At 38.1% G+C, this 25245-nt stretch overlaps 2 protein-coding genes across 4 annotated transcripts; both read left to right on the top strand.

The window, feature by feature from the left end:
- The first annotated feature begins 10640 nt into the window (after positions 1 to 10640).
- On the top strand, positions 10641 to 22020 carry LOC122361743 (NACHT, LRR and PYD domains-containing protein 3-like). Of its 3 annotated transcripts, XM_043262681.1 has the most exons (9): positions 10642 to 10831; positions 11676 to 11851; positions 15576 to 15740; positions 16002 to 17879; positions 18585 to 18749; positions 19161 to 19334; positions 19409 to 19570; positions 20369 to 20415; positions 21109 to 22020. In XM_043262681.1, the coding sequence occupies exons 2-9, from the start codon at positions 11694 to 11696 to the stop codon at positions 21684 to 21686; spliced, it is 3327 nt and encodes a 1108-aa protein (XP_043118616.1). In that variant the 5' UTR covers positions 10642 to 10831; positions 11676 to 11693; the 3' UTR covers positions 21687 to 22020. The 3 variants fall into 3 exon arrangements, with proteins under 3 accessions (XP_043118617.1, XP_043118616.1, XP_043118618.1); XM_043262682.1 differs by lacking the exon at positions 15576 to 15740 and having other exon boundaries at positions 10641 to 10831; XM_043262683.1 differs by lacking the exons at positions 10642 to 10831; positions 11676 to 11851 and having other exon boundaries at positions 15606 to 15746.
- A 133-nt stretch (positions 22021 to 22153) lies between these two features.
- Positions 22154 to 24815, top strand: LOC122362028 (E3 ubiquitin-protein ligase RNF12-B-like). Its single transcript, XM_043263274.1, has 2 exons — positions 22154 to 23806; positions 24145 to 24815. Exons 1-2 carry the CDS (start codon positions 23662 to 23664, stop codon positions 24813 to 24815), a joined length of 816 nt encoding a protein of 271 aa, XP_043119209.1. The 5' UTR covers positions 22154 to 23661.
- Positions 24816 to 25245: the final 430 nt, after the last annotated feature.

Raw genomic sequence — 25245 nt, 5'->3', positions numbered from 1 at the left:
CGAAGTAAAAATTTGAGCTAATAACGTGCCACAGCCACACGTGTGTAAGAGATAGCCATGGATGCCTTTCTAACAGGTTACATTCCACTGTAACTCAACGTGCTTGAACTCCTGAAGAAGCAGAAGAGAGCATATCATCAGGAAACCAAAACCTCTCTGGTTACGTGACATCATCGGATTGCTCTTTAAAAAGCCATTCAAGGGAAGTTCATGTTCAAGTCGTAGTATTAATAGGATGAGGCATTTAGTGTGTATAAAATACAGTATACATATATATCAATGGGCCGACCAACTATAAACATATCCAGAGACAAACGTGAGGAAATCTCAGAAACCCAGACACACAAAAGGCCAAAAGCTCCAATATTTCCCAATCACACCATTACCATGGGAATAAATGACTATCCAGCTGACTAAAAGCATTGGCCCAATGCTGGGGAGAAAGACTTTGCTCTCGAAACTAAACCGAACAATCATGCCGTTATCATGCCATCTGCTTGGTTGTTACACTATTGCCTGTAATCTAGGACAGTAACAGTCCAATGAAATGCTACCATCTAAAAAACGTTTTCTGATTGAATATATTAGCCTTCAGTGTCACACCATCCCTCAGAAATCATTCCGATATGATTTCGGTTTAAAAAACATTTGTAATTATTGTTGAACACTTGCATTTTTGTGGAAACTGTGATGTGTTATCATTCAAAAGATTGGAGTGAGAAAGAAAGAATAATGAAAGACAGTAATTGATAGTTTTAGTCAGCAAGGATGTATTTAATTGTTACAAATGAAATAATAATCATAATCTATTTGCAAATAGATGCAAATGAACTTTGTATTCATCAAAGAATCATAAAAAAGGTTCCATAAGAATATTAAGTAGCGATGTGTCCTATTGGTAATAAAAAACTAAATGAATAGTTAAGAGCCAACAATAACTGAGCAACTAATCAGCATGTTATAATGGTTTCTGAAGGATCGTGTGACGATGAAGACTGGAGTAATGATGCTGAAAATGCAGCTTTGATCACCGGGTATGTTCCGAAAGAAACGCTTATTTTAATTTAAAATAATATTCTATAATACTGTTTCACTATACTTCGATCAAATAAATGCAACTTTGGTGAACATATGAGAAGTTTTTGACTAGTACACTTTCCAAAACGGGGTTCAGATGTTCATTTATGCTTCAACCATGATTGATAGCAAATGAACGCTATGTGGTCAGATGACGTATATATGCTGCAATTTCAATATATTTTAACTGGAAAAGCACTTTCTTCAATAAAGTGAATGCTACACAGTCACGTGATATGGTATATAGCTTCACTTTGCAATTCACTACGGTCCAAAGTCAAGTTCATCAAATTATTAATAAAGTAGAGTCCTACAGAACAAGAACGCGCTGCTCTCTGAATGAAACGTGAATGAAACACTCACCCACGGTCCCTCAGCCTCAGGCTGGTGTACTCCTGTGTGCTCCTGGTTAAACACACTACAGAACCATTCCTCTGATAGTGGTACCCATTCTCCAGAGATCTTTCCTCTGCAGGATCCACAGTGAGAAGCTGTGCTCCAAACCAAGAGTCAACAAGTGAAAGAAAGCATGACTTGAGTGCTTAGGCGCGCTGTAAAATCAATGAGTCACTAGCAGTTCTTCAGGTCTATTCCAGGGACAAACGCTGCAGCTCCACACATGCCTGCTCTATCAGTGATTGTGTGCAGCTCCGCCGCTCTGCTGAGCTATATTTAACCTCTTCGCTTACTCAGTTGTAGCCAGTAGGGTGTGAGAGTGACATTAGGCTCTCAGAAGTGACAGCTGAGCCGTCTGATTCTCACATCAGAGAAGCTCCACCCACGTGCAGTCCAGGAACCGCTGTGACAAGACCTCACGAAAACTCATCATTCAGATTTCAAGCGGCAGAGGACTTAGCCGAGCCAGCTGAGATCAGCAACTGTCCTGCTGATTTCCACCGTCATAAAACAATACAGCCATAACCAATCCTCATCGTCTTTCTTTAACAAGTATAAAAAGTCAAAGACAAAGTTTGTGGAAGCTTGTAAACATAATGAAGGCAATCTTCTTATCTTACAGTTCAGACTTTTTTAAGGTGCTATTGCAAGTTCATCGAGATCTTACTAGGCGTGTTAGAAACTTGGAGCTGAACTCTCCAGGAAAGAGTTTAGACAGAACTGATGTAGAATATAATTTCTAATACTACTAATAATTCTCTTAGCCACTAGATGGCTACACTATGCAAGGCATTGAAATTGTTGAAAGTTCAAATTTTCTTTGGTTTGCAAATTTTTGTTTTACGATCAGCACTTTACGTTTGATCAGTTAGAAAAGGTATAACGCACAACTATGGCAAATTAGGAATTTGCGTATTTGAGTATGGAAGGACATTCTCTCGTGTAAGACGATATGTTTGTGCGTAAGTTGTGTGTAGTTCCTATTATATGCACATTTGTATGTGTATGTGTAATTAATTCATTAATATTCATGTTTTTAAGTGTAAGGCTTTTGTGTGTGTTTTGGCACCAATTCTCATTGTTAACTAACTATTTGCTAGAAGTTGTACCTTTTAGTAAACTCTTACTTTTAATTATTGTTTATAAGGGTAAATGAATATTGTAATGTAAGTGTGTCTGTACATGTAAGTGTACGATTTATGTGTTTAAGGTATGTATAGATTTATGGTTGTAGTCATGAGAAAAAGAAAGAACATTCAACCGAATACCATGTTTTCTATATCAGTAAATAATAAAAATACATTTAAAAATCTGGTCCATGGCAGGTCTTAAAATTTGGAAAATACAACCTTGTGACAAATCACACCATCTCATTATTTATTTAGCAACTAATAATCAATTATTAAGTGTGAGAAGCACTAGGCTATATCAGAGCAAAATGGCTGAATAGCTTCTTTGGTTGTGTCCTAATGATATTAAATACATATACATTTTATTTTTGATGTATTTATTTAAGTACTGTTATTAAAATATTTTATAAAAATTATTTCAAACGAGATTAAGCAATTTGACTTATTTTTTAGTTATGAGGGCGGTAACTGATGCTCTGTTGCCCTCTTGCGTTTGGATCCAAACTTTTAAGTGAAAAAAAACTTTCACCCCTTTTAACTACTGTTAAAGTGATCAGATATCGCGAGTTTATGGAAAAAGCTCGACATGCTTGGAAAAAATGTTTTAGTTCGCGTTAGTACTGCAGAATTGTGTTTAGCTGCTGTTCGTATGAACTCGATGTGCATGTAGCTTTAAATGTAGCGCGGTCGCGGATAGGCTACGGCTGCTGCTGGCAGTTTGATTGACAGGCGATCTGACCAATCGTCACGCGGGTGTGTGCCGCCGTTGCTATCCGCCATTTAATCCGACAAACAAAACGGTCCGACAACAGGGGGGGGGGGGGTCAAACGTAGTGAGCCAACGTCGGTTGTTAAACTTGGAAAAATGGTGAAAAGGTGTACTTTTGCGGCGTGCAACGCCGACAGCAGGTACCCAGAAAGGCTGGGCAACACACAGTTTCACCCGTTCCCTAAACCTGCCAGAAATCTGGAGAAGTGTATGAAGTGGATAAGTTTGTGTGGCCGGCCTCAGCAGCAGCTCTGTGACAAGCTGAGAAACCATTCCACAGCCAAACACATCTATGTGTGCTCAAAGGTAACGGTTATACAAAACCTTTGCTTTAGAAATAATGTCAGTTGAAATAATTTTAAGTTAAGTTGTTAGCAGTATAAACACTGAATTAATACCACATATGAATTCAAATTTAGGACATGCATCAGGAAAATTGGAGAGATAACTGTAGTTATTGTTATTTAGCCTAAATTAAACAACCCAACTATGTTTGATATTAAACATCGGAATATAATAAGAAAAATGGCTATGACAGACTTTTGTACTTACTTGTTGCATTCTTTCATTTGACTTCTCTTTCACTGTCCTTCTCTGATTCTGTGCCCAGTTGGCATTTTCCCTCCAAGCAGCAGCAGCCACGCTACTGAAGCACCACCAAGTGGCTGTCACCCAAAGAGCCTCTTCTTGGCTCCTGTACTCTTTGATATAATTAAGTCCTTTCCTCTGTCATTGCTCTACAGCACTTCGTTGATGGCCGGCCGACCCCTGCTCACCCAGATCCTCTGCCAGCGTTGATGGATGACTGCAATAAGTTGAGAACGGTGTCTGTGCCGCCCAGGCAAGGACCACGAGAGACCGCAAGCCAGACAGTGCTCAAAACATCAGGTGTTTGTGTTTATATAAAGAAAAAAGAAATAATAACTATATGTATGGCATTGCAATTACATTACTTGTCATATCCGTCTAGGGCCGAGATTTTTTTTTTTGTAAAATCAGCACATTTTAGAGCATAAGAAACAATTGAAAAGTAATACTTTAAAAAAAAAAAAGATATTCAATTTAAAAAAATAAATTAATAGGCAAAACCTATGAATTTTATGTTTTTAAATCAACAATAAAAAAAAATGTTTCTGATGATTCACTGCGAGATGATTCTCAACTATGTTATGAAAGATGTACCCAAATGATTTGATATATAAATTTGCTTTAATATGTGTGCAAAAATGGCCATAAGAGGGTTTTCCCATTAAATACAATCTATACACTGCATCTAATTTGCATATTAATGTGTAATAAAGAGGTGTAATAATTGATATATATTACACCTCTTTATTACACAAATATAAAGATATCAAATATTTTATAGGAATATAGTTTTTTTTTTTTTTTTCCCAATTCATTTATGTCTCCCAAAATGTGTAATAAGCATGCTGGTGTCCTTTATAGTGGACATGCATGAAATTGCTGTCCTGTTATATAACAAATTCATATTTTGATTTGAAACCCCATAACATTTTCCCGATATGCTAAATTATTAACAAAAAAGATTAAAAGTCAAGAGTGTTATGTTTGATCAATCCTTAAATTCATACCAGCCTTTTTTTAAAGACTAAGTAGAGGTCGCGGTCACATTTGGTGTTTGTGAAAAGCAATGTTATGCAAATTAAATGTATATATAATTTATTACAGGTGTGATCTACAGGGCGTTTCCATTGTTATCAAACAAGAGATGGTAGCAGAATCAATAATGGAGCATACCGCTACAGAGGACAGCACTATGGTCATTAAAATGGGTACGTGTTTTGTTTTTTGTTGACAAATCATGTCAATACTGATGTGACCATCAAAAATATCGATACTCAAATAAAAGTAGTGATACTAAAGTGTTTTCATTTGCCAGTGATTTTTATCTCATAAAAAAATGGATGAAAAACCTATTTTAGCAAATAATTGTGTAGCTCATCTGGACACATTCAACTGTTGCAAGGCAGAATCAATCAATCACAGACTCACTTCTGACAGCACATTCAAATAGAGCTGCGTTTCCTAAAAGTAGCCTACCATAAGAAAGCATCCGTGTTTTTGGGAACGGTAGCCCAGGACAATGCAGAAAATTGATTTCAATTCAAATGTTAAAAGTTTATATTGATCGTGTTGCATTCTGTAATGTTAATATAGATCATATAGTCTCAGAATAAAAAGGTTGCATTTTTATGCATGCAGCTGCCGATCACTGGCAGTCTCTTATGAAAAGAGCCATGGTTTTGTGGCCGTAGTTTAATTATAGTATTTGAAGATTTCTATGGTTACCTCAACAGTGAACACATTTACATCATTTGTAAATAATATTGCATATTGAATGTTAAAATGCATTTCAAATATAAAGTTAAGTGGGTATTATTAGCCATTTACTCTTAATAAGTTTAATTAAAAAGTTTAAAAGGATTGTATCGATATCATCCATATTGGCCTCCGATGCGAAGACCTGGACAAAACATCCACAGAACTGCAGCACAAGCGTGTCAATTTTGCAACTTTTTTTTACAGCCGTAAATATTTAGATCACCTCTCGAAACAATAAAAGAAAGGTATTTGAAAAAAAGTACGTTTTGACAAAGTACAAGCCCCCGCAGCAATATTTCAATCATTAAACAGCGCAACACAATATTGCAGAAACACTTAAAGTGCCTTAAAGGGAACCCTGACTTAATATAATGTTAATTATGTCCCTTACTGAAATATGTAGAATGGTGAATGGTTTGTTTAAAAATTTTACATCCTTTTATACATATTTTGGACTGTGGGGGGGCGCAATTATTCTGATGCCGTAAAATGGTAGCAGTCGGTGAGCTAGACAACTCAGGATACACAACTCTGAAAATAAATTACTAATAGGATGACCCCAGCCAATGAAAGAGCTTAGAGGACATGATAGATAGAAGCACAGGCTTAAACCATCTCTTGTAGCCCTTCAACTGAAAATGACAACCAAACCGACACAATATGGTATCTTCTCAGGATTGTATTTTCTGGATTGTTTATTCTGAATTGTGTGTTGCAGTAAAAAGCCCAGTAGCTCACCGAGCGCAAACATTTGACATCATTGACGCTGAATGTAATGTGCACGTGAAATAATGGCGCCCCAGAAACAGTTGTTGAGTATCTAACATGCATCTTTCATAGGTTTCCATTATACATTTCAGTAAGACACATACTTTACGTTATATTAAGACGTTGTCTTAACACTCGGGGATCTCACTAAAAACAGCGACATTAAAATATCAAATTTAGTAATATCTGTATTAATGATGCGTAGTTTGCACAGGAAAGCAGATGAGGCCGGAATATGAACGTAATCCACTTAATTGTTGTTTTCCTTATAACGGCTTTCTGTGGGATCCCACTTAACATCCAACTGCAAGTTGCATTTATATCCTGACTTCATCTGCTTGCCTGTACAAAATATATATCATCAGTGAGGCGTTTGCTAAATTTCTCTCTAAATATCTGTTTTACTACAGTGCTACATATGAAAACTGTGTAAAAATGTCCTGCCGTGTGGGCTTTCCTATAAGGATGCGACGCCAAGTGAAAACTATCAATGGAGGCCATGTAGACTTGGATTCCTGTGATTTCTGTGTATTGGGCTGCAGCAACGGCCTCAAGCTCCAGGCCTTTCTTCATTGCTGTGGTTTTGCAGTGTCGTCATCTTCCTCAACGAGCTGCTCGTAGTCTGCTCTCCTCATCTTACTTTACACTCTTTGAGGAGAGCAGACTACGAGCAGCTCGTTGAGGAAGATGACGACACTGCAAACCACAGCAATGAAGAAAGGCTAGAACAGCGCTAGATGTTTTTGATGCTCCGTTGCTTGGGTGCTTTCTCCAGTTCCTCTGATTCAGACTTTGAGGCAGTCGTTGCATTGTAGCATTCCATCTGGTTTTTGTGACAAAGGGAAAAGTGGAAAATCACCAATAGAGAGGATCTTAGCCAGGTCTTGACCAATAACGGGAGCTACAGAAAAGCAAGAGAAAAGACAAAAAATATTGCAAAGCTATTTAAATTGTGCTATTTAAAATGTTCAGTGTTAATAAAACAGTTTTAATCATTTCATTCTTATGTTCACAGAATGCACAGATGACCAACCCCAAATAGAAGAAACACAAGTGGAACTGGAAAGACTTAAGACTCTTCTTGCTCAAAAAGAAAAAGAAAATGACTTGCTAAGAGAGAAAATACAAACTCATCAGGCTCTTCACTCGCTGACACCAGAGACCGTTAATAACAGCAGTGTCCCTAACTACTTCAAATACTGCACTGGGTTCAATTACGATGAATTTAACGAACTGTGCAGATTTTTCACACTTCCACATAACGAAACGGTCCCACAAACACACATCCCTTTCACATGTGAGAAACCGGACCGGCACATCCTCCACATGTCTTTACGTCAACAGTTTCTGCTTGTGCTTATGAAGCTAAGACAAAACTTTGACCTGGAAGAGCTAGCTTTCAAATTTCAAATGGATATGCAGAGTGTTAGGACTTTGTTCGGCTCTTGGATTGACTTCATGTATGACAGGCTTGGTAACCTCTCTGTTTGGCCACACAGGGACATCATCGCAGAAAACATGCCAAACAGCTACAAAGCAGAGTTTCCGACAACTTTTGCAATTCTTACTTGCACGGAGGTAAAGCTAGAGAAACCCAGCTCGCTGTTAGTACAAAGTCAGACTTCTTCTAACCGTAAGTCTGCTGACACGCTCAAGTCTCTGATAGCCTGTGATCCTCATGGCTCCATTATGTTTGCTTCTACGCTATACACAGGATCGATTTCTGACCAAGAACTATTTAGACGGTGCGAAATTAAAGATTTACTGAAAGGTCTGCTTCAGTGTGGCCACCTTAAGAGAGGTGACGGGCTCATGGTGGATAAGGGGTTTCTTATTGAGAAAGACGTGAAGGAGCTTGGCCTTCAACTAAACGTTCCTCCATCTGCGAATCTTCACATGTCGGTCCCGGATGTTCACATAGCAAAAAATATAGCCAAACACAGAGTGCATGTAGAAAGAGCAATAGCCAATGTCAAAACATTTAAGATAGTGTCCGGTAGGATACCGAATTACATGTTAGAAAATATAAGTCAGGTATGGTTTGTGGTGTGTATGTTGTCTAATTTCCAGCTCCACAGCATTCAAGCATAGGTTGACACATCGGGACAGCAAAGCGCTGACCTTTCACGCAAGGTATTTTAATAAATTTGCATTTTGCATCCGATTTTCAAACGTTCATGTTTTATTGCGATTGTTTTTTGTATTAATAAATTGTGGCTGGCAGCAAATGATAATAATGCAATCTTAATTTGTAGGTTTGGTCTTATAAAGGTATTTGTCGTCTTACACGGTTAAATAAAGAACTGGGGCCAGTTGCAGTCTGGTCATATATTCAGTTATATACTCATATATTGTGGTCTTGGTATTATGAAAGCAAGACTGATGACCACTTAGCAATACAACATCGTGTGCGATAATACGGTAAGAATATTCATTTATTTTTCATTTTGCATTTACTTGTACTTTTACTTTTAATACTTCTACTTTTTGTACTGAAGTGCAATAAATATCACATACTTTAAGAGTTTTACTGAAGTGATATTTGTACAATACGTTTAATTTCACTTGTAATCAATAAACGCTAGAAATGAAGTTTTCACAACTAAGCAAACCAGAGGCAGCAACAGCAAGAAACCAAAACCCCATTTGTGACAGAATGGAGGGAAAAAATCGGTTGGGGCCCATTTCTTCTCTGTTCAGTTTTAAGCACAGCTATGTTACATTGTATGAAGAACTAAAGAAAGAGCTTGTGTGTGTGTGTGTGTGTGTGTGTGTGTGTGTGTGTGTGTGTGTGTGTGTGTGTGTGTGTGTGTGTGTGTGTGTGTGTGTGTGTGTGTGTGTGGTTCCAGGGATCTGTCCACAGGGCTCGTCTAGGTGTTCTGATCTCCAATGAAGGTCATCTCTTGGTGCTGATCCACCATCTGATCTGGATATGGAAGGAAAAAGAAACAAACTAAAATTAGCATAGATGCCATTCTTTTTACGATGTAAAAAGTACATTGTGTGTTATGGGGAGTGTTCCCAGTTCTGGCTGATCTAGATTTAGACAGGTAGAGTGTGTCTGCTTGTTACATCTTTTTCCTGCAGTATTGGAAGTCAGGAAGATTACTTACAAAGCACTCTTTTGTGGTGGAAGTGATTCTGTCATACTCGTAACAAGATGTAGAAATTACGGTTTAAGCTTTATGGAGTTCACACAAGACTAGATAATCTGAAATATCATCACTTTGCTGCAGGTTTTCAACACCATTTAACAATAATTCCATGTGACAGTACTACATATAGAGTATGACTTGATACATGTTGTCTGACCTCAATAGAGTTCAGAATGTTTTCTGCATTTTCTAATTCGGGAGAACAGGCACAGTCTCTATAGTGTGATATCTAAATGAAAGAGTCTATGAGCTTCTTCAGCCTCCCTACCTCTCTCTAGGACCTTGGTTTCCAAAAGAAATCCAAAACTAGCTCTCATCTGAAAAGAGGACTTTGGACCACTGTGCAACAGTCCAGTTCATCGTCTCCTTAGCCCAGGTAAGACGCCTCTGATGTTGTCTGTAATTCAAATTCAAATTTGTAGTTCAGAAGTGGCTTCAAGAAGAATACGACAACTGTAGCCAAACTCCTTGACATGTCTGTGTGTGGTGGCTCTTGATGTTTTGACCCCAGCCACAGTCCATTCCTTTTGAAGTTCACTCAAATTCTTGAATCGATTTTGCTTGACAATCCTCATAAGACTGGCTCTCTCGGTTGGTTATGCATCTTTTTCTTCCACACGTTTTCCTTCCAGTCAATTGTTTTGTTAACATTCTTGGATACTGCACAATGCTTGGATACAGCACAATTTGAGTTGAATTACTGAAATAATGTAACCTTTAATTTTCCACCGTTTTTCTCTAAAGTTAAAATGATCAGATGAGCCATAGGAGATCACATTTATTTAGCAATCTTCTGAAATCGGCTATATGTCAAATATTCTGCAGAATTATCTATTTCAAGGCATATTAGCACAGGTAGCTAAAGAGCATTGCTGTAAAAATGTTTTAGTATTTTTATGTTGATTAGGTAAAAAAAACCCACCTGTGTAGGTGATTTACACACGGCCAGCAAGTTTTACCTTTCTAGATTAGTCAATGTTTAACCTGTCTGTCAAAAGTGAAACTATTCCTTGCAGACTCCATTTTGTGAAAGAAGAGCATGGACAACATCGGGAATAAGAAGAATCCAATTTAAAACAAAATGTATTAATGCTTCTGTCTAGAGACAGAATGGATTCAGAAAATAAATGCAGATATGTTTGACAGTCCTGTTTGAACTAATACACTTCTGGATTCATTTTTACTCGTTGGTAAGTAAAGCCTAATAGCAGAGACGGTTCTTATTTCATCTTTAGAGGGGCTTAGCCCTCAGATCATTAGATACAAATTACCTAAATTTACAGTGTTAATGAAAACTGTATTACAACTACATATTTAAGTTACACAAGTTGCTGAGTGATTCATGTTTTTCTTTTGTAGTTGGATTAACATTATAAGCCTAATAAGAAATGCATGGATCCATTATAGACAGCCATCCTATATTTTCTTAAATGTTTAGTTTTATGAAAGACATTAACGACTGTTTTTACTTGAATACTCAATACAGCCATTGTGACATAATATTTTGCATAGATCTCAGTGTGATACTCTAGCACTTTTATAGAACATTAATGTGCACGTGCACTGAGAGGTACCGCATGGACCGTACGCCAGCCTGCTCTCATGAAAGTGTGTTTCACGGTGTAGTTGAGGGAAGAAGTACTCTATGAGAATATAACTCTTTACCGTTTTAATCTTCCACAAAAAACTAAATAATAATCGACAGGCAGACTGTAACAACACAAAATCAAAGACGCTTACACAGACGCTACTAGAGACGAGACCGGACGAATTAATTTAGGACAAACAGGAACTTATATAGCAGAAAGTAAATGACATAAATAACTAAACACACCTGAACATAATGAGACAATCAACTGAAGACAGAAAGTAGGTCACACAGAGCACATGGGACATGAAAAACAACAAAAAAAAGTCCAAATGTGTGACATATTACATATGTAATATCTTGTATAACAATTAATAAAGAATTTTCCTTTTAATTTATTTCCCATGTGTGTCACAAAATTCAGTTGTATTTGTCTTTTTATAAAGTAAAGCACTACCTGTACAATGAGAAGACGAGAGAGGAGGAGGAGGAGAAGAGAGAAAAAGGATGTTCACGCACATAAAGCAGCATCTCCAGAACCCAGCTGTGTGTCTATGAAGAGTGACACATCTATGCCTCTACCACCTGGTCTCAGGGATGGAGCAGTGACCTCTGACCCTGAGTAAGTGTAAACTTGAATCATTGCACTATTAAAACATGAGGTAACACTTGTTCTGTTGTTAATGAATAACTACTAAAAATTACTATAAATATTATAGTCTAATTACTATTATAAGAAGAAAGTTCTAAACTCCTAAGATCTACTGTATACAGGTTCATAATTACTGAGAATTATGCATAATGCATAATTCTAAAATGAACATAATGATAACCCACTAGTAATGATTCAAGTATTGCCAACTTATTCTAAAGGAACTACTAAGTACTTGGATTAGTATACTAAAGTGAAAATCATAATAACACCCTAATACAGGCTGATGTCATTTTAAGCTTTTGAGATGTATGTAAGGTTCTGGATAGTAATGACTTGTGTTATTACATCTATTGTAAAAGATAGTTATCTATTGTAGATGTTAGTGGATTTGTGCATGCAACAAAAAAACTGTTAATAAAACTGAGCCTCATGCACTTTAACCGATGCACCCATATTATTCCATTCCCCACAATCGGACAATAGGAGGGATGGAATAAATGCCCTCAGTCTTATAGTAAGAAATACCCTCAGTGCTAAATGCACTATTAGTCCTCCTGCACAATTAGTCACAGAGCCCTTTCTCCCAGTGACAGAATGAATCAACCACCTGAGGTTACCCAGCAGAAGACTGCCCACATAGACAAGAGAGATCATACAGGGGTCCCAAGCCTTCAGGGGTCCCAAGACTTGTGGTGACCCTAGAGTTTGCAAGGCTGTGAATATCCTTGGAGAATATTCTTTCCCCTGATGCTATAGAGAGGTTCAAATACCAAATTCTGATGTACCATCTCAAATTTGAAGAAGCACTTCTAAACAATGACTCTTACAGCCAATGATTGCGCTATTAGCCTCTACCCAAACTACCTCTGCTGAAGCACTTTCTGCAGCATGGTCTACTCCACAGTCACCTGAAAAGGTTACTGCTGTAATAACCTGCTCAATCTGGATGATTGTCTAACTTCTCTCAGCTCACCAAGCAGCAGCAGCAGAAGCAGTGGGTTATTACCCACCAGTACTGGAGATGTGGCCACAGTAACCAAGTGGCACAGTGCCACCTGAGAGCCAACTGTAGCACATGCAAAGGAAAGCATCTGACTGCGCTACATGATATAAACACTAAATCTGGAGAACAGTCCAAAGACAAGAAATCCATATCCTGTGCCTTGACAGAAAGGCTGAATGCAGTCAATCATTCAGCCTTTAAGGCCCTACTAAGTACTTAGCACAACAGAACAAATCCTTGTCCTGCCTGTTCACAACCACTCTCTCCCTTTCAGCTGTGCAGCATCATCATGTTCGAAGTTTGATGTTGTTAGATGAAACATGATTTTCTATGATTTAATGTTGTTACATTAATGCAGACATTAAGTGACTGCATGATGGAAATTTCCAGAGCAGATGTTTGTGCATATCTTCAAGGATTGCTTGTTCTCTCATATCTTCAGTTCTATGACTTCAGTTCAGTTCCTGCTTATTGCGTTCCAATGCCGCTTTCTTCTCAAGTTTTGGGAAGACAGTCTTAATCTCAGAACTCAACCTTGGACGAGTCACGCTATGATGATATGATGCTCCACTTTGTGACATGGTGTGTTTTCTTATCTTTTCACAATAAAAAGGAGGTTTTCTGGTGGGGCTTTCAGATGCAAACCAAGGCAGACTGGACGGTTTTGCTCTCGCTTACAACTGAAGACACCACTTGCGAGCTCTTAAAATTAAGAACAAATTGTTGTGTCTTTATTTTAACAAGAGTGACTTCGGCGCGAAAGAACCTTAAAGAGGCATCCAGACCCAACAGACGTCTTCCCGTACTGTTGGTGTTCATGTTGGATTCCTCCACAGAGTCATGGTTCATACCACATCACATGGTAACCCACAAAGAGAAAGCCAGAATTGTGTTCAACTGTTTCTTTACCTATAAAGAAAACAATGTAAAATGAACTGCTCCAGCCTGGCCCCAACTTGTGCTCTTCACAACTAGGTTCCCTGCTGCAATATAGAGAACATTCCACAGCAATCAGCAGCATTGTAAAGGTTATGTTACATCAGGTGACATAACCTTCCTGAAGACAAACCTCTCTTGAGGTTGAAGAGAGAGTTGCCTCCTAGTGTGTATGAATGGCAGGTTCTGCCATTTGGGACTTTTTGTTCCCATGCTGTGCAACTTATGCCCTTCAATGGCATGTTACTGATGAATGTGATGAAGTTTGTGATGCAGTTAAGATACACTTCTATTTGCACAATTTGCTCAAGAGCTTCTCTTCTCCTGAAGAGGCCAAAGCATTGGTTAACAAATTGAGAGAACTACTGAATGGTGGTGGCTTTGAGTTAAGGCAATGGGTAAGCAATGTCCCAGAAGTCACCTTCTCCCAGAAGTGCTATCTCAAGACAGTGACCAATGGCTCAACCAAAGTCAAATGGACTTGCAGGAACCTGCTTTGGGACTACGCTGGAGGTGTAAATCTGACACGCTGATATACAAAACACACCTGAAGGAAGCCAGTCCCAATATCAGGAGGAATATTTACAGAGTATTGGCCAGACAGTATGACCCACTTGAGTTCATCATCCCATTCACCCCAAGAGCCAAAATTATTGTTGGAATAAACAGAGAGAATGGGATGACCCGCTACTCCCAAGTTATATAGGCAGCTTGGTTGGCATGGGAGAGTGAAATGAGGGAATTCTGAATTCCAAAGCTAGGTTACATCTCTTCTGACCTAGTCACCCTTCTGATCTCATTCTGATGTGGTGGCTACACCCTGCTCTGCTACAAATACACAAGTACTCAGTAGTCGATGCTGGAGGCCTTTTCAAGTCCTCAATAACTGATTCTGATCACAGTTTCTCTATAATTACCTTTCTGCATTGCAAACCAGAGACAAATGGCAAACTAACACCAACCTACTTCAACTAGATACAGGATTACCCCCAACTGCCCAGAGCACAATGGCCACTGGACGTGTCATCAAGGTGATCCCAGGAGCTGATAAAAAAATATGTACAGCAGAGGTTCAAGTGAAGGATCATATGTCGGATGATGAGGACAATGAGGACAATGCCCCATTGTGGATAAGTAACATGGAATGTGCAGGTTGAAGCCACTGTAACGACTCTCAAATAATGCAAAAAGTGATGGCAAAAAGCATAAAAAAATATGACTAAGAAGCCAAACTCTAAGAGCGTAGTTTGAATGGTGTCCTGAGTTTTTAAACTCGGCTTTTGTCTTAGCTTGAGGTGTTGTTCCTCCCAATACATAAATCAATGTTCTTGCAACATATAATTTTGGACATGATTTCTATAACAACAGTATCATAAGTCAATAGTTATTCAAAATACATACAAAAATAAGTGATTAGCGCTTGATCATCAAATGCATGGGTTACATACATAATATGGAGTTATGCATAGATATGACTAGTTGGGCTAGGATGTGATTTACAAACATCATGTTGTCTTGAGCATCTTTGCGGAATTAGGCTCCTCATGTTTTCATGTTCTGATCAAATTTTAAATTGTCTGATTTGCTCTAATATCCTACAGTGCAAAACCTTTAGGAATCTTATCTAAGATGTAGGTGATCTTATCCATAGAGAAGGCTATTTAAACTGCCTCCTTGCAACCTGCTCACATTCAAGAGTAATTTCTAATATTTCTTTTCTTCTTTTCTCTGTTTTTTCTTGGTTTCCAAAAGAACTACCTATACAATGAGTCTATGGAAGAAGGCAGAGAATCAGGCAGAGGATGTTCACGAACATAAAGCAGTATCTCCAGAACCCAGCTGTGTGTCTATGAAGAGTGACACATCTATGCCTCTACCACCTGGTCTCAGGGATGGAGCAGTGACCTCTGACCCTGAGTAAATGTATTTATATCTTACAGATAGCACTGTTTTTTCTTTAAAAACTGACACTAGATTTGTAAAAAAACTAACATGCATTGTTTATCAAATAATTCAGTTATTTTTCCTTTTCCATTTTTATATTTATCCTTTTCGTCACCTATGGTATCATTTAGTATCAATACTGAGGCATTAGATTCTGGTATTGCAAATCGTGCAATTGAGTTTTGACTAACAGAAACTGTTGCTGTTTTTCTTTTCGTTTAACTGTTTCTACAGAATGTGCAGTGTGATAAGGTCAGCAATGCCCTGTCAGAACTGCTTTGACCCTAACTCTCAGACCCACACAGATGCCCTGAAGAGAGTCAAAGACCAAAACAAAACCAGCATGAAGAACAAGTTTGAGAGCTTATTTGAGGGAAACAAACTAGAAGCAAATCAAACCCTCCTGAACAGGATCTACACACAGCTCTATATAATAGAGGGAGAGAGTGGGGGGGTGAATGAGGAACATGAGGTTTTACAGATGGAGAAAACGGCAAGAACACAAGACACTCCAATCTACTGCAATGACATCTTTAAACCCTTAGCTCAACCTGAATATAAAAATCAAAGAAAACAGAAGAAAAACAAAATCAAGACTGTTCTTACTAAAGGCATTGCTGGAATTGGAAAAACCATCTCTGTGCAGAAGTTTATTCTAGACTGGGCTGAAGGAAAAGCAAATCAGGATGTAGATTTCATGTTTGTTCTTCCATTTCGAGAGCTGAATTTGATTAAAGATCACCAGTACAGTCTTCACAGACTTCTGCTGGACTTTCATCCGGAACTCCAAGATGTGGACTCAAAGATTTATGAAGAGTGTAATGTTGTGTTGATCTTTGATGGTCTGGATGAAAGCAGAATGACATTCTTGTTTTCAGACAATGAGAACGTTTCTGACATTAATAAATCTTCATCAGTGGGTATGTTGATGGCTAGCCTTATCAGAAAAGACCTGTTTCCATCTGCTCACATCTGGATCACCTCCAGACCAGCAGCAGCCAATCAGATCCCCTCAAAATACATAAACCGAGTGACGGAAATTCAGGGATTCACTGAGCCTCAGAAGGAGGAATATTTCAGGAAGAGAATCAGTGATGAGCATCAAGCAAGCAGAATCGTCTCACACATCAGGAGATCAAGAAGCCTCCACATCATGTGTCACATCCCTGTCTTCTGCTGGATCTCAGCCACTGTGCTTCAAAACCTGAAAGATGACAGTGCAGAAATCCCTCAAACTCTGACCGAAATGTACATCCACTTCCTGCTGACTCAGATCAACATGACGAATCAGAAGTATGATGAGAGAAAACCAAAGGAACAGTTACAGTCCAGCAGAGAAGTGATTGTGAAACTTGCTGAACTGGCTTTTAAACAGCTGATGAAGGGCAATGTGATGTTCTATGAGGAGGACTTGAGAGAGAGTGACATAGATGCGACAGACGCCTCAGTGTATTCTGGGATTTGCACTGAAATCTTTAAGGAGGAATCTGTGATTCATCAGAGGAAAGTCTACTGCTTCATACATCTGAGCTTTCAGGAATTTCTAGCTGCTTTCTTTGTATTTTACTCCTGTTTAACAAAGAATATTGAATCACTGAAGTTATTTCTGGATGAAAGATATCATTGGTACAGCTGGAGAATGTCTTTGCATGAGCTACTAAAAGAAGCAGTCAATAAATCCTTACAAAGTGAAAATGGACACCTAGATCTTTTTCTGCGGTTCCTGTTAGGTGTCTCAGTGGAGTCTAATCAGAGACTCTTACACAATCTACTGACACACACAGAGAACAGCTCAGAGGACATCATGATAATCACACAGTACATTAAAGACAAAATCAAGAGTGATGAACAGCTTTCAGCTGACAGGTGCATCAATATTTTCCTCTGTCTGCTGGAAATGAATGATCAAACTCTGTACAGAGAGATACAAGAGTTTGTGAAATCAGAGAAACATTCAATGAATCGACTCTCTCCTGCTCACTGCTCAACAATTGCCTACATGCTTGAGATATCAGAGGAGGTGCTGGATGAGTTTGATCTGAAGAAATACAACACATCAGATGAAGGCAGAAGGAGACTGATACCAGCTGTGGTGAACTGCAGAAAAGCTGTGTGAGTGTTATTATTTGTGATACCAGGTGAAACTGAATGCTTCTGGATTGTTGTGACACAGTAACATTGACATTTTTATAAGTTTCAATAACACTGATGTGACAACTCTCCTCAAGGAAAATATCTGAAATAATTTGATTGCATATTGATTAAGATAATTAATTAACTTAATTAAAAACATTATCTGGTTGCACTGAGAGTTAACATTATCTTAGTAACACAGAGTAAACATGTTGATGGGAACACCGTTCATCCATGAAGTTCTATTCTAACTAGCTGATTATCTGAATCAGGTGCATTAACAAAGAGATACATACAAAATATGCAGAGGGGTGGGGTGCAAGGACTGGAGTTGAGAACCGCAGACTTAATCAAACATGTCATAGAACCTTGGGGGATTTGAGGGAACGTTAGGGGATGAGATGTCTGCATTAAGCACTTCAAAGGAAGAACATACCAATATACCATTACAGTAATTAAATCCAACAACAGAGATGTAAGAACGTAAAAACTACTTTGTGTAATTCATTTATTTATCTACAGCATTGGTATGTGTATGAACATGAAAAGTCTTGGATTGACATTTAGTTCAGCTGTTTTAAACGCATGAAATTACAGAAATAATAGTAATGCAAAAAAATTAAAGCGTCCAATAGGTGATATCAGTGTCATTAAAATAAAACCACATTTCATCTTGTGTTATAGATTTGCCTTCTGTAATCTCACTGGTCAATGCTGTGAAATTTTGTCTTCATCTCTACAATCATCAAACTCCTCACTGAAAGAGCTTGACCTGAGTAACAATAACCTTCAAGATTCAGGAGTGGAGCTCCTCCTGAACAATTCACACTGTCAACTCCACGTACTGAGGTATTAAAAAAGGACAAAAAAGATCATTTGTTTTTTTAAATTACAGTTGCAATTGTAAATATATCAAATTTAGGGTTGTTTAAATTAGGAGTGCACTGCTGATTTGAGCTCTTAAATTTAAATAGCTACTGCTTTTGTGTGAATATATAACCTGCCTTTTGATTTCTTTATTGGTGAATTTACGCTTTGAATGTTTTTTTGTCTTTTTTCAGTAGGTGTTTTCTCTCAGATTTTGATCCAACACCTTAGTTTCACTTGTGTCTGTTGAGCTGCATGAATGCATAAACAACCTTTATAGCAAGGAAGTCAAATATTATCAAGTATTTAAAAGAGTTTAGGTGATTTTAGGTGATTTAGGTTTTGCTAAGATGAATTACTGGTATTATAATGAATTATTTCATCCTGTTACAGAGTTGCTTACTGTAATCTTACTGATCAGTGCTGTGAAAGTGTGTCTTCTTCACTACAATCAACAAACTCCTTACTAAGAGAGCTGGACATGAGTAACAACGACCTGCAGAATTCAGGAGTAAAGCTGCTCTCTGATGGACTGAAGAGTTCACATTGTCAACTCAATATACTGAAGTAATACAACAGATTAATAAACTTTAAACTGTTTATTAAATAGATTATGTAATTTTTTTGATGTGTGTTTGTAGGTTATCTGGTTGCATGGTGACAGAGGAAGGCTGTTGTTATCTGGCTTCAGCTCTGAGTTCAAACCCCTCACACCTGAGAGAGCTGGATCTGAGCTACAATCATCCAGGAAAATCATTAGTCAAGCTGCTCTCTGATCCAAACTACAGTCTATACAAACTCAAGTATGTTTAACACCAACAGTCATCCGTGTATATTTGTAACTGTGTGTGCTGTCACTGAATGTCATCTGAAAACTTTTTATGTAGCATAAAAAATAAATAACTGAATAATTTATGACGAAATTATGAGCTCTATTTGCTTGTTAATCAGGGTTCAATGTCGAAAAGTCCAAACTTTAAGTTATATATTACTTTGTTGGCATAGTTCTAAGTATATTTAAGAAATGTTTAGTCTTAAGTAAATATTATTATTTAAAAAAACAGTAAAAAGCACATTTTGGCTTTTTAATTTATGCAAAAAATGGGCAAAATATACGGGAAAAATGCGAAAACAGTTTTTCATTTAGTTCGGCTTCGGCCAATATTTTTTATTTCACATTTTTCTCGATTACAGTGAAAAGCACAGTTTCAATGAATGAACTCAAGTGAATCATTTAAGGGTCGGACCCGTTGTATAAGTATTGGTGGTGCAACGCTTTATACCACTACAAACATTCAACAAGATAGCTGATCTTCTGACAATAACAAAGCATAGTTTTTAGGAGTTAAAGCAATTCATACATATTTTACAAGTTGCACAATTCGTATGAATGAGTGAGGTGATACAAATTTTTATGAATTAGCCACCTCATAAAATACTTAAGACTTGGTCGTGACTGGTGAGATAACATTATTGTCATGAAAAAATATGAGCATGAGCACCAGTGTTTTTAACAATGTCTACATTCTCTAATGCGCAAATGAAAATATTTACATAATATTATGATGTAAATCAAGGGTGACATCTTTTGTCTTTTATAGCGTGGACTGTGGAGGAACGTTCAGGATTACAGCAGGACTACAAAAATGTAGGTCGCACACAAACAGAGCCGATAGTAACATTACATGCAATTTGGATTAATAATCTGATTAAACCTAATCAGATTCCAAATATTAAGTAATTGTATTAGATTAAATTATAATATACTCTGAATCAGACTACAGTTACTTTTACTGATTAAACGATTACATATTATTATCCACACAACAGGAAAAATTATTCATAATTTACTGATTTTAGGCTGTGTGTTGATCAATCAATCAATCATTTTTATTTATATAGCGCTTTTAACAACACAGGTTGCATCAGAGACTAGTGAAAGTGTAATTATTCACACCTTGACCTTTATCATATTTTTTTTTGATAAACCTATTTAGTTAATTATGAGCTTTTCTTTTAAATATACAAATCCCCTGCAGTTCCTTCACAAACCCCAGTTTGGGTGCACTGTAAGCTTCAACACACTTCACATTGTTAATAACAAGGAATGAAACATAATTTCTTTTTTTGTTATTGCATTTTTTATATCAATATGATACAAGAATCCTAGTTCCTATTTAACCATTGTGATAAACATGTCATCGATCGACTCAGATTTGCACAGACACGCAAACGTTTTAACGCTCAGCTAATTCGATTTCCTGTCCCCTAACTCTAGATAAACCAGATGTTGATTACAATCCTGAATTCTAAATGTTGTCATCTCTCCTCTTGTGTTCAGATGCATGTGATCTCACGCTGGATTTAAACACCACAAACACTCATCTTACTCTGACTGAGAGGAACAGAAGGGTGACGTATGTGAGAGAGAAGCAGGCATACCCTGCTCATCCAGAGAGATTCGATGAGTGCGCTCAGGTTCTGTGTAGAGAGAGTCTGTCCGGACGCTGTTACTGGGAGACTGACTGGAGTGAGAGGGAAGGGGTTGTTGTATCGGTCACGTATAAAAGAATCGGCAGGAAAGGATGGCGCAGTGAGTCTTTGTTTGGATACAACAAAAAGTCCTGGAGTCTGAACTGTTCAAATAACAGTTTCGCTGTCAGACACAATAATAAGAGCACAGAAATATCTGTCCCTTTACATCACTCTAACAGAGTAGGAGTGTATCTGGACCGGCCGGCGGGCTCTCTGTCCTTCTACTCTGTCTTTGACACACACACGCTCACACACTTACATACGGTTAACACCACATTCACTGAACCCCTCTATGCTGGATTTGGATTTAATTATGCTGATAATTCAGTGTTTTTGTGTAAGATTACGCGGCCTCCTGTGGAAAAACAACTGAGCTACAGATGAACGCGATACGCTTTTTCTGTACCTTACGCAGATGGATAATTTAAATTTTAATGCGTACCATTCAGCCAAAGGTTTACTCTGTGAACACAATAATACGAGTTGTCAAACACTGGGTGCGGTGAGGTGACTTTATTCTACTGACTCTTTAAAAGTCAACGAGTTCAGGGGCCCAGAAAACCGTAGCGACGCCATTAAAAGCAAACTTAACATCAATCTCTGAGAGATCGCTCTGTTGCTATGGTAACTAGGTTTCAGGTGTAGGCTGATGCATTGAGTGCGAAATGTAATAGCATCGGTATTTATACGATACATTTAATAAAGAGATGAAATGGTACGTCTGTGTTATAAATTTCAGGTGGTCATCGAATTGATTTCAAAGTGGAAACGTTGCCGTTTTAAACCCTAATAGCAGATATGGCACATGTTTTCCATATTCCTCAAATGAATGAGATTTCATATGTGCTTGTCATCTAGTACGTTGAGTTTATAACCAGAGGTCTCCAGCACCGCTTTATTAAAGTAGATCATAATCTAATGAAATAATGTTCATGTTATGTAATATTGATTTAATATTGATCGTAAAATCATGTCTTCTAAACTGCTGTTCTTCAGAAAAATCCTACAGCTTCCACTAAGTCTTTGGTTATCTCAGCATCTTTTGTGTCCTGCCCTTCAGAAGATACTTGCATGTTTCCCGGAAGACAAAATAAGTTACATTTAACCTGATCTTCAAATTCAGAATGTTTTCTACCTTCATTGTTGAAACGGAGGTTGATTTGAACCAACAAATTTCTGGATTCATTCGCATAGGTCATTTGTTTGCATTTAATTGCATTGTAATCATGATATAACTTCAGATTGAGAGAAGTTAACTTATATCTGATAATATTGTCAATTATTAGACGTTTCCAAACAACTATTTATATTAAACAAACCTCAAAAAGGTCAATATATTTTTAAATGTTGCACAGATTCATTACACACTGAGTAATTAGAGCTTGAAATATTTCACTGTGTAATGAATCTATATAATTCATCTATCATGTAGTTTCAGATCCTGAAATGAGTCAATGACAAAACATATAGATCTTTTTCATGATACAATTTTATTTATTTTTTTAGATGTACCTGTGCAGCAATCTTCATGAGCACCACTAGCTGTTCAAAACTAAAACAAGAAATTGTCTTAAGAAGAAAAATAAGCGGCAAAGGATAAAGATAAATCTTACCTTTACCGAGAGAGAAAAAGAGAGCGATATATTACTTGTCTGTGAATCTCTTCTTCTAATAACGAATCTGTAATTGATCTGCTCCTAATAGCTCCACACCGGGAAATGTCATGTAGTTTTTCAGCTGAGATTCGGTTTTCTTCATAAAGTCACGGGGCTTCGGTTGTGCGCGTCCATGCTCCGCGTGCACGTGAGTGAGAGCACGCTTTCCATCCGAATAAAAACTAAAAACTTTCCTTGGAGATATATAAATAAATAATACTAAAAATAATAATAATAATAAAAAAATAATTTAGAAAATAGTGTGATCTTTTCCGGTTATTATTTAGCATATTCCGTGTCTTTTGATGTTTTAGTTATTTTACTAGTAGCCTGTAGTATATTAATAATAAGAAGAACAACAAACAAACAAATAATAAATACATTTTTAAAAAAAATTAAATACATCTCTTCTTGGGAGTTTAGTCACGTGACTAGAATGCTTTGCATAAATCCTGCGCGTGCTGTCTATGACGTTTGAAATTAGAATGAACAGAATCTTTCTAAACTCATTCTTTTTGATCGCTTTTGCAACTCTGCTCGTTTGCATTCTGCTCTACTGCAAGTACCAAAATATTTCCTCTGCTCCGCTGCACTCTTAACTCAGTTGATCTAAGAGTCCGATATATTAAGATTGCAAGTCTGTCTGCAAGACTGCGCGATTATCCCGGCTCCAGAAGATTCAGCTGGTTCCCCAAAACAAAACCATGCTGTTCACTGCCAGTCTGGTGATGTTATGGTGGTACTCCACCTGGGTGAAAGGTAAATCACCGAATACAGTGAATCAGGAGGACACCGAACAGATCACCAGAAAGAAAACCGAGGAACAACTGGAGTGGCATTTCACAGAAGGTAAGAGCATTATTGTATCTTCTGTACATACACGTTATTCCAGGTGTTTGGTGCCCAGTCTGAAATGCGAAATTAAAAATGTGACATTTCATTGATAAAATTGTATAAGCAACATTTTTGCTTGCTTTCTATACCATTAAAATTTGTATTGATACTGAATTATTAGCATTTAATGGATTTAGTGATCAATGCGTTCTTTAACTATTCCATGTTTTATTATAGAATATTTTTCTATATTTAAGTATATATTTCTACAATTCTTAATCACAGTAGCCATTATTCTGATAACAATAAAGTAGATCCAAAGCTATTTCTGCCCTCTTCTACTTTTGACACAGGATCTGAATCTAGTACTACCTCTGCAGGTGACTCTGAGGTGAACAGTGCTCCTGAGACCGTCATTGTCCATGAGACGGAGGATGCACCTGAGACCGTCATCATCCCTCAGAAGGACAGTGCACCTGAGACTGATAGTGCTACTGAGATCGTCATCGCCCCTGAGATGGAGAATGCTCCTGAGGCTGACACTGTCCCTGAGACAAACGGTGGTCCAGAAAACATCATAGTCCATAATATGGACAGTGCGCCTGAGACTGTCATCTCCACTGAGATGGAGAGTGCTCCTGAGGCTGACACTGTCCCAGAGACAAACGGTGGTCCTGAGACCATCAACGTCCCTAAAATGGACCGTGTACCTGAGGCTGACACTGTCCCTGAAGTAGACAGTGTCGCTGAGTCTGTCATCGTCCCTGAGACGGTTATTGTGACCGAGACCGCCATCATCCCTGAGATGGACGGAGCACTTGACACTAACACTGTCCCTGAGATAGACAGTTCACCTGAAACTGTTATTGTCTCTGAGATGGACAGTGAGAAGGCCATCATCCCTGACTTTGTCCTTGAGACTGAAACTGCCTCAGAGATAACACTGCCCTTGAGACTGAATCTGTCTCTGAGACTTTCACTGTCTTTCAGCCTCAAACTGCCTCTGAGCCCAAACTACCTCTGAGACTGACCCTCCCCGTGAGACTGGCCCTGCGTCTGAGAAAGACACTTCCACTGAAGGGGACATCTGTCAAACTAACACTTCCTCTCAGATTAAGTCTGCGTCTCAGATTGAGTCTGCCTGATAGACCGCCACTACGTCTCAGACTGAAAGTACGTTTCACAATGACAGGACGTCTCAGACTGACGCTGCCTCAAAGACAACACTGCCTCTTAACTTCATCTGAGCCTACAACTTCCTCTGAGACTGACCCTACCTCGGAGACTGCCCTTGAATATGAGGATGCCGGGGGCTTTGAGGCCGACACAAACACTATCTCAGAGTCTGACTTGACCTCTGAAGCTTCCGGTGTCTCTGATTCGGACTGGAAATATCAGATGGCCACTGCTTCTCAACTGCAGATGGATCTGATCCAGCTCCTGCTTCTCAGACA

The sequence above is a fragment of the Puntigrus tetrazona genome, chromosome 17 (genome assembly GCF_018831695.1).
Source record: "Puntigrus tetrazona isolate hp1 chromosome 17, ASM1883169v1, whole genome shotgun sequence".
Taxonomy (NCBI): Eukaryota; Metazoa; Chordata; class Actinopteri; order Cypriniformes; family Cyprinidae; genus Puntigrus; species Puntigrus tetrazona.
The sequence above is the reverse complement of the archived record's forward strand: the minus strand, read 5'-3'. Positions and strand labels throughout refer to the sequence as shown.